The 10,298-nt window shown below is 37.9% G+C and overlaps 1 protein-coding gene across 6 annotated transcripts in view; it reads left to right on the top strand.

The window, feature by feature from the left end:
• The first annotated feature begins 1,046 nt into the window (after positions 1 to 1,046).
• The window catches only part of ubr4 (ubiquitin protein ligase E3 component n-recognin 4), a 57,046-nt gene continuing 47,794 nt past the window's right edge, over positions 1,047 to 10,298 (top strand). For all 6 annotated transcript variants that reach the window (XM_049581301.1, XM_049581300.1, XM_049581298.1 and 3 more), the window contains exons 1-14: positions 1,047 to 1,209; positions 4,178 to 4,275; positions 4,431 to 4,534; positions 4,823 to 4,952; positions 5,309 to 5,454; positions 5,675 to 5,774; positions 6,013 to 6,154; positions 6,355 to 6,479; positions 6,769 to 6,893; positions 7,186 to 7,245; positions 7,435 to 7,625; positions 7,926 to 8,025; positions 8,540 to 8,677; positions 9,103 to 9,220. In XM_049581301.1, the coding sequence (XP_049437258.1) occupies positions 1,085 to 1,209; positions 4,178 to 4,275; positions 4,431 to 4,534; positions 4,823 to 4,952; positions 5,309 to 5,454; positions 5,675 to 5,774; positions 6,013 to 6,154; positions 6,355 to 6,479; positions 6,769 to 6,893; positions 7,186 to 7,245; positions 7,435 to 7,625; positions 7,926 to 8,025; positions 8,540 to 8,677; positions 9,103 to 9,220 (1,702 nt within the window). In that variant the 5' untranslated portion in view covers positions 1,047 to 1,084. The remainder of the gene's footprint in view (positions 1,210 to 4,177; positions 4,276 to 4,430; positions 4,535 to 4,822; positions 4,953 to 5,308; positions 5,455 to 5,674; positions 5,775 to 6,012; positions 6,155 to 6,354; positions 6,480 to 6,768; positions 6,894 to 7,185; positions 7,246 to 7,434; positions 7,626 to 7,925; positions 8,026 to 8,539; positions 8,678 to 9,102; positions 9,221 to 10,298) is intronic.

Here is a 10,298-nt window from a genome sequence, read left to right as displayed (position 1 = left end):
AAAAGGGCATTGTTTTATTTACATATATGAATTGGGAAATGTATTATTAGCCCTCCTCAGCCCTGGGATGAAAAATGATTATTTGTTGAGAATAGTGGATCTATCATGTCATATGAGAATTTCTGTTGTAGCTATGATTTGATTGGCAACTATAACATCTTTAGATCTATAGCTCATGCCATCGCAAACTCTGTTATATCCTTAAAGGAATGTCAACAAGCTCTATTCATTCCTATCACCCCTTGTCTACCATAACTTTTAGTTGGTGTCTATGACTTAAATGAAATAAAAATCCCGAACAAAACAATTAGAAATATGTTTAATTACATCTCACACACCATAGTATCCTACAGAAATTCAATTTACAAATCTATTTGAAAAGTAATATTACGTTATGAACTAAATACTTAAAATTCCCACTAAGTCCAAAAGCAAAAAAAAGAGAAGTGGGCTAACAAACAGAGTATATCCATCCAGACTTGAATTAATACTATTTGGAATTGAAACCAATAATTATGTATTCTGGGATGATATCAAAACTAGGCTACTGATCATTAATTTTTCCAGTGTATGTATTGTGAAGCTTTATGGCATGATGTTCATGAATGGCTTTGCCCCAATTTTTTCAACATGAAAACGTTTCTTAAAAGGACTTTGTTCATGGACTCATCGTGGACAATAGCAATGACGACTTTGTGGTTAATCACATTCTTGTACTTGGAAAGCTTTATTTACACAAATCCAAATATATGAAGGTTACAAAGGTTTGGTGTGTTCCATAATGAGTTTATTTCTTATTTGCCCCAGCCCTTAATTTATTTTTATATTACTTATTATATATACATTCGTATACATTTTTATGCTTTAATCTCAGGTCTGTTTTACTTGTGTTGGCTTTACTGTCTGTTTTGTATTTTGTATGCATGTTTTTTTTTTTTTTTTTTTTTGACGCAAACTGAGTTCATTTCTGTATATGGGCTATAATGATGATGGCCTGACTGTTGTCAGGTTGTGAGCGCCCCCTGTCATTTACTTTCACAGTTTCTTCCTCCAGTTGCTAGTTTTTTTTCTATGGGATTTCAAGATGGCGTCGAGCGGAGGAGATGGGGAACACGAATGGACAGCGGCAGTACGGCCGCTTTTATCAGCTTCGTACACCGCTTTTGAGACGAAGGAGCTACCTCAGCTTATTGGGTCAATAATCAACAGGTAACCAGTTACATGTCAATAAATTTCGTGTCTCTATTTGCTCAAATACTAGCCGTGTCCACCCATGAGTGAGCTGGCTGGCTAAGTTGCTAACTTAGCTTGGGTAGTTAAGTTCGATGGGAAACGTTACCCTCTTAGCTAACGTTAGCGGCTAGAAGCTACTCGAGCTTAACTTGCACTGGCATCGAGTCAGTTGCTGACGTTAGCTAATATGCTAACGTTAGCGAACTTACTCAAAATGCTATTTAGCTTGTTCTGGCTGGTAACTCATGAACAGATTGAAATAAGGCTCGACTTATGGCTGGTGCACATTGACCTTTGATGCGACATTATTGCTGTGCGGTCGTCAATGAGCGTCGCAGTGTAACGTTTAGAAAATCTGCTTCATCATTAGCTAGCTAACACAAACATTAGCCAGCAAGCTACCTAAGGGCCTTCCCAACGGACTGGATAACTTAACGTTGAAATGGCCCTGCCACAGTAATATTTGACTACGTCAGCTAACTTACAGTGGCCAAATTTGATTCGGTTTATATACTGAGCTTGCTATTTTCAGTCTACTTTGAACACGTCGTCAGATAATCTATATGTTATCTGATTAATAAGGTAGCCAGTCAGTTTAACGTTATCTGCTGTGTTTGTGGTTGGGCTCGAAGTAGGCGGGGACCCTGCACTCTCCACTCATTTTTGATGAGGTGGTGATGGGTCGCCGTTAATGTATTGTTAATAAAAGATTACTTTGCAGTATTGCTGCTTCTTAATTAAATGTAATGCTAATGTCTTGAGGTCGATTCTGCACGGTTGTGTTAAACTACAAGGAAGCTGGTGCAGTGGCTGTCACGTAGGGTAACTTGTCTGTGGAAACAAGTGTTAGGGCCAGGCATTGTTATTTACGGGGACCTTTAATTAATTTTATCCTAAAACCACGTGACAGTATTATATGCACATTTCGCCCTGCATACTGCCAATCCATACATCACCAAGTAGTGATTATCAAGTTGGTAGTGTGTACACAGTTGTTAGGTTGTCACTTGACACTCCTTTTCAGTGGTGACATCATTCCTATGGGCATTCAAACGAAGAGCTTCCTGCGATGTTCATAGGTTTCATTTTTCTAGGCAACAACCGGCCTGCAAATCTGCAGTAATGCTGCTATTAGACCTGTTAGTTTCGCTTTCTAATGAAACTTCAAAGTTGGCTTGTATACACGTTTGATATGTATGAGCTGTTCTGACTGTTCACTCGTTAGCTACAGTGTCAAATCTAAAATATTTTTTATCAGTGTTTTATTGACCATACAATAGTGCATTAAACACTTTGATGAGACTTGCTATCATCATAGATTTTGAATATTGTAATCTCATAAGTCTTGTCATATCCTGGTTTTAAAGGCTGCATTACTGTACAGAAGAAAATATCAGTATCAAGGTATTTGGTGAAAAGTGATGAGGTGTTTGATTTTATCGCCCAGCCCTACAAGGCTTTTAAATATTTGTGAGTATGAGTTTGACTATACTGAGGGAGTGTTTCAAGAGTAGTAGTACTTAAATTGAGTAGTATTAAGAGTAGTACAACTGTTGCAACTGGAAAGTTTAGTTGTCAGCATCAGGGGTGTAGCGAGTCCAGTAGCACATTTCAGTCATGTGCTGTTAGGACAACTGCAGACCGTGTCATGATGAAAAGCAAAAATGAAGGTCTTTCCATTATTTACCATATTCCTTATCTTAAAGCAACAGAGAGCAGAAATAATTCTGCCTCATGAATAAAAAAATAAGCTGGAATAAACAGTAGCAGGTGTAATAGCATAGTTTTCAGAGATGGATTTGAGAAATTGTATGGATTAGGCTCTATGGCAGGGCTAATTAAGAGGGGTAGCAGGTCTGTGTGGTTTTGGTCTTTATGTCCTTGTGCTGTTTCCCAGTGGACAGTTCATGAAGTAGGCGTTATCCAGGCATATTTTTCTGTTTTCTGTATGCTTGGTTGTATTGGTGATTGATGCCATGGAGGCTGCAGAAAAAATCACTAGTATACAGTGTAGATAAGGAAAGAAGCACATGGTCAATGTAATGGATTGATGCGAACAGCGAGTTGGCTACACAGGTCGATCTCCACTAACAAAGACTGCCATCCGTCTGTCTGAAAGTATGTGATCAGATCACAGATTGAAGAGGTGTCATTTGGCTTGGGCAGTTTGTGCCAGTGCTGGAAAGATGATGTAGAACCCTATTGAAGTCTTATCAGCAGAAACATTCCTTCAGAGCTGTGTGTTTCCAGGTGTTTTTAGGACGCCAAATTGGCTAAGTTTAACTGCATAATTTAACATGGAGTGGTGACAAACAGCAACGAGCCACAGAGCACATCTGTCAAGACATTTTAGAAAAGACTGCATGAAAAGTGTACTCAAAGGCATTGCTCTTGCCTGAGGGCAACACACAATGTAGCGTCACTATACTGACAGCTAGGGCCAGTTGTGATTTTATTTTTATGTGTGAGAATACATTTATTAACACTCATTAATAATAAACTAACATGGTTTGTGAAATACATACAAGTGTGCCTACACAATAGTATTTTCTCCAGGCCTTTTTGGGAAGCTGAAATTATTGTACATCAGTTAGTAACCATAAAAAGAAGCACACACTAAAATTTAAATAACAGAGGACCAAACATAATGCCCCACTATGTATCATCATTTGCTTCGTGACAATGATGACATTTGCATGTGTGATTATCAGTTACGGATTTTTTTTATAGATCAGCATTTTTGGCAAACCTGTCTGGGTTGAAGGACGTTATCAGACTGTTGCTAAATGTTATGTGTGGTATGAAGTTAACTGAACTGAAGTCATACAAACACCCTGTCATCATCTGTGTTTTCTGTCTCTCCCAACACTGTTCTCCAGAAAGAAACATGCTATAAATTCATATTTGACAGTGTTTAATGAGATATTCCACTTGTCATTTGCAGTGAATCAGACATCCTTCACCACGACAAACAGTATGAGCCTTTCTACTCATCATTTGTGGCACTCTCTGCACACTACATCACCACAGTATGTGGGCAAAGTATGTATTTTTCATTTTCTCTTTAGTGTAACAGATGATAAATTGCTACTATCATTCAGCCAAGCATTCAGATGTTACAGGCTGTGTTTCTTTCAGCCAGTAAATTGTTTTTTTTTGTTCTCTCTCTCTCTCTCTCTCTCTCTCTCTCTCTCTAGTACCGAGAAATCAGCTGCTGTCAGTTGCTGCAGCGTGCAAAGTATTGATTGAATTCTCATTACTGCGGTTGGAGAACCCAGATGAGGCATGTGCGGTATCACAGGTGAGAGAAACCAACTGCATGGGAGATTTTGATGTAGGACTGCATTCAGCTGGTCAGTTTTAGGGAGATGGGACCAGGCACAGATGAAATGTAGCTATGTTTTCTGTGTCAGCCACTTTGGCTTGATACAGTTGTAATGAATTTTGCATGTATGTTTATACATGTTAATCAGTTAAATAGGTATTAACTCGTATCTTCTGGTTACATGCGTCAGTTCTCTGTTTAAAAGGACATTATTTACTATATAAAAACACAAATTAAATTGAGTAAAACTCTGTGCTTTTTCAGAAACACCTGATTCTTCTTATAAAAGGACTTTGCACCGGCTGCAGCAGACTAGATCGCACAGAAATTATTACTTTCACTGCTATGATGAAATCTGCCAAGTTGCCTCAAACCGTGAAGACCCTTTCAGATGGTAAGTGTCCCTTAAAGGACAGACCGAGGTTTAACAATTCTTAGCTGATTACAACACATTACTACTGATAGTAGAATTATTCATTAATTTCAGAAAAAGAACAAACAGAGTCATTAAAAACTGAGAAATTAAGTGGGCCAACTGAGACATTTTTGACTTGGGGCTATATATTGGCATTATTTTAATTAGTTTGCTATATTGACTGGTGCGGTGATTTTATATGATACTATAGGTATATAATGGGGCTGAAAAATTGACAGAATAATCCCACAGGCTGTTGAGCAAAACAAGAAATCTTCAAAGCTTTGGTATGTGACTGAAAAAAAAAATTGTGTCCTTCCTTGTGCATTTAATAGTGGAAGATCAGAAGGAGTTGCCCAGTGCTGTGAACCCAGAGCTTCGACACAAAGAAGTACAAATGAACTTCTTTAACCAACTGACTTCAGTTTTTAACCCTGACCTTACCACCATCTTGGCCTCCCCGTCAGCAGCACACATGCAGGCAAGTGTTACAGACCAGTTCTCCAGCTGCCCGCTTCAGTGTTGTCAGTAATGAACAGCTTAAGTTAACCACAGCAACTTGTTAGTTTTTTCTTAAAACATTTATACTGAAAATGAACTCACGTTTAACCTTGATTAAAGTTAGCCACATACGGAATTAAAAGGAACATATCGTTGTAATTATCATGATTGTTATGTTTTTCATCTATTCTCAAATATAGGCTGAGAGTGATTGCGATGACCAAACCACAGATCAAGCCATTCAGGCCAAAATGAAAAATGCCTTTGTCTCTCAGAATGTGTCAAGCTTACAGGAACTTGGTGAGTAGATGTTGCTTTGTTGTAGGACTTTTTTGGTTTATTATGTTTACAGTTGTACTGTATCATACCGCAGAAGTATCTTGTTGGTAATATAAAAGACTCTAGGTTTAGCGCATTTTCCCTTTACCTTTACTAGCCACATGACAGTCACATGTGTTTTCATTTTTCTTTTTCTTTTTTCCTTGTAATGTTCTCATCAGAGCTGGCAGTTATTTTTTTCCATAATTTGTGTTTCCAGGTGGGTCTGAGAAGTTGCTACGAGTGTGCCTCAACCTGCCCTACTTTCTGCGCTACATCAACCGTTTCCAGGATGCTGTATCAGCCAACTCTTTCTTTATCATGCCTGCCACAGTGGCTGATGCCACTGCTGTCCGCAATGGGTATGCTTTTTTAATTTATGTTCTAGGTTAAAATGTTCTAATGTCAAGATTAAGTATTATTTATATTGTTATATTAGGATTTGTTTTAAGGGAGCATTATCATCATCAATTTTCTGCGTGTGTTTTCAATTAATAACATTTGGAAAGTTTTTTCTCCCAAACATACAAATAACTTTCTATTCTTAAAACCCATACCCTAGATTTCATTCACTGGTGATAGATGTAACCATGGCATTGGACACACTCTCCCTGCCTGTACTGGAGCCCTTGACACCAGGGAGATTACTGGACATGACCGTGCTGGCTTTGAGCTGTCTCTATGCTGGTAGGTGAAAGCTCTCTGTAGGTAAAATGAAATATTATTGTCCAGTAATTCAAACTGCTTTAATATTCTACAAAGAAGGAGGAATTTTAGATAGGACTGCAATACCAGTTTTCTTCTACAAAAAAACTCTCTCAGTAGACCATAAAGCAGTACAGCAATATATTTGCCTGAATGTACTAGTGCAAGCTGGAAGAACCACTAATGTTCTTTCCCTGTTTAATGAACAACTGAATATTATAGTGTGGAGTGAAATTGGTAAAAAAAAACAACTCTATTTTTACCCTTTTAGGTGTGAGTGTGGCCACTTGCATGGCCATCCTGCAGGTAGGTAGTGGCTTGCAGCTTCGCTCAGCCTCCACTGGGACTAAAGAGGAGGACTATGAAAATGACGCAGCCACAATTGTCCAGAAATGTGTGAGTATAATGAGTACAACATTGTCAGTGTATGTTCTCATGTTAGTTTGGTACTACATTGAAACTTTATTTGCAAACTTGTATGTTGATACTCACAAGTGTTTACATAGGCCCAGAGAGTTTAGTGTGTACTGACTTCAAATCATGAAAGAACTGGGGGGAGATATATTTGAATTCTGACAGGGTCTGCATATAGGTTATTGTTCCATATTTTGGCATTTTGGCAAACATGCTTTAACAAAATACAGCAAATTTAAAATGGTAACAAATGCAAAATTTGTGTTGGCAACAGCTGGAGATCTATGAAATGATTGGACAAGCCATCAGCAACTCCCGCAGAGCTGGAGGAGAGGTGAGCACCAGATTACTGGAGTTGTTTAAGAAAAAACAAATTTAAGTACCTTTTGATTAACCAAGACTGTGATACTTTAGAAGTTTACTGGGTTTAAAGTTAAAGTAAAAAAATGTGACGGAGGTTTTTAAAAAATACATTCTTGGTGACTTTTTTTTTTTTTTTTTTAAACTTAATTGTGCACTACAGCATTACCAGAACTTCCAGCTTCTTGGAGCCTGGTGCCTTTTAAACAGCCTGTACCTGATTCTCAACCTGAGCCCCACTGCCCTGGCGGATAAAGGGAAAGAAAAGGATCCCCTGGCTGCCCTGCGTGTCCGTGATATTGCTGCTCGCACCAAGGATGGCGCAGGATCGCCTAAACTTGGTCCTGGCAAAGGGTAATTTCCAATGAATATGAAATCAGTCAATATAATGTGTCTTGTGTCCCTGTGGCTCAGTTCTGTCTTTTGATCATCATCAGTTATGGAGTTTATTTATAGGCTATAAACTAAGGTGTGGGTAGTGGTTACTACAGTAACTACTATCCACTACAGTGTAATTAAAAATAGACAATACTGCACATTGAGTTAATTGTCTAATTTATAAATTAAAAGGCATGAACTGTATATTTCTGATATGTAATGCTCATTTAATTATTGCATTTATTTTGTTGTTTTCTTTTTGTTGTTTTCCTGAAGACACCAAGGGTTTGGTGTTTTGTCCGTCATCCTGGCCAACCATGCCATCAAACTTTTGACCTCGCTTTTCCAGGATCTGCAAGTTGAGGCTCTGCACCGGGTAAGTGAAACAACAAAAAATACATTTACTTATTTTCTGTATTTCAAAATAAATGTTCGCAATTTTGCAACATGTGTGAAAATGTTCTGCTTGTGTTGGTATTATATATCACCACAAGTAAGGGCAAGCCATTGTATTAATTGTGAACACAACCTGTCTTCTGAAAACAATACAATGAGTGAAATGTTGTTTGACGAGCCAAAATACTTCCTATGCCTCAGTTGGGCTATCTGCATCACTTTTCATTCTGCTTTCTTTCCAAGTGTTTTGGCCACATCATGTCTGATGTTTTACTGTTAACAAAAGCAAAGACACAGGTTTACAATCCAGTTAAACTTCATTTATAAAGATGGCCAAGTAAGGTTGTCTTGTCTTATTTCATTAAAAAAATCATGTCTAAATAATAAAAGTGATCTAAACATTTAAGAAAGAGCTGTAACAAACATATGCAAAAGGAACTATTCCCTAACAGCCATGTTTCATCATTCCATCTTTTCCCTTTCCCTACCTGCAGGGTTGGGCGAGTGATGGGCCACCAGCTGAGCTCAACATCATGGCACAGAGCACTTCCATCCAGAGGGTCCAGAGGCTCATTGACTCCGTGCCCCTGACCAATCTACTCTTCACCCTTCTCTCCACTTCATACAAAAAGGTGCAATCATTATAAATTTACATATCTGTAATTTGCACAATTGCAGTTTATGTTGTGTTATTAATTTCTGTATTGCAAATAGAAAAGTGCTTGCACTGCTTTTAGACAAAAGGTCAAAAGATGCAGTTCATCTATCAGACACCTGTCAGGGGGAAACCTAATTTAAATCTAATATAAAAGGATAACTAATTCATAATTTGGACCAACGTAAGTGCAACAAAATATATTTAGAGACAAAATATATATACTGTGATACAAAATTCTGTGATGATGAAATCAACAGTTTTTTGGCAGGTTTTTTTTGTCCTCTGCATTCTGCTGTGTTCATGAAATTAGTGAGTGAGTGGGAAAAAGTGTAATCGAAATCAAAATCGATTGGAAACTGTGATAATCAGTCAGACTGTTCTTGTTTTTGCCTCCATCAGGCTTGTGTTCTCCAGCGCCAGAGAAAAGGCTCAGTCAGCAGTGATGCCAGTGCTTCTACAGATTCAAACACCTACTATGAGGATGACTTCAGCAGTACAGAGGAGGATAGCAGTCAAGGTACCTTATCAATCTGGATTTAAGCAATTAAATCATCACTTTAGAAAGCTTCCTTGTATCTGAAGGTTCATGCTAGAGTATACACTCTCATAGCAGCTTTAGATTTGCCAAACACGAAAAAATAACCATACCTCCAACTCCTGTCTGGACATAATTACTAATTCAGTCCTGGCACAGATGATACGAGAAACAATGCACATATTGTTCTGCACAGCATTGATAATATAGGAACAATAGCACAAAAGGACTGGAGAATTAAACATTTATACATTTGAAAGAAGAAGAGGACATGTATTGACAGGATGGGGGAAATAGGCAGCTGGTGTGTTTACTTAACCATGCCTTATAAATAATATAAATTGGAGTGTACATTTTTAAAAGCATGCAGTGAAGCAAAATGAGTCTCCAACAAAAAAAAATGGGGATATATAACTGGTATTTAGTGAAATACAAATTTTATATTAACACTGGCAATTTAGCTAAAAGTGGCATATTTATTTAGTAGTATTTGATAATGCAAGGATTACGAACTGTTTATGATCCAAAGATGTCTCCTCATCAGAATTTAGGGATGCACAATAAATCAACATGAGAAAATTAAATTGTTATTGTTCAGATAACAGAATTTTAGACTACAATTGCCTTTAAGAGCATGAGGCATGGCCACCATGCAGTGTCTGTAAAATTCTGCAGCAGCCGCTCTGAGATGCTGACGTTTGATTCTGTAGTAAAAGTTGGGGATATCTGCAGCTGATCAGTTAACAGTCCTGTGACTTGACCTATGTTGCAAAGAATGTCTTCCCATCTGAAACACACGAACAAGCCTCCTGGCTGCAGAAAATTGTAATTATTGCAGTGACATTTTTGCCTCTGTTTTTCTCTCTATGGCTCTCTGTGTTGTTGTAGGGCTGAGCTGACAAAAAACATAAAGAGGCCACAACAGAGAGTATGAAAAGGACTTTAAGGCACATTTCATTAAAGTCGACAACGACTTTGCTTGTTATCCGTAGCAGTATGAGCAGTTTATCAAACATTGAACATAAACGTGCAGAAATATAATGCTAGCCTCTCCAAAACT

Source organism: Epinephelus fuscoguttatus, linkage group LG7, assembly GCF_011397635.1.
Source record: "Epinephelus fuscoguttatus linkage group LG7, E.fuscoguttatus.final_Chr_v1".
Classification (NCBI taxonomy): domain Eukaryota; kingdom Metazoa; phylum Chordata; class Actinopteri; order Perciformes; family Serranidae; genus Epinephelus; species Epinephelus fuscoguttatus.
The sequence above is the reverse complement of the archived record's forward strand: the minus strand, read 5'-3'. Positions and strand labels throughout refer to the sequence as shown.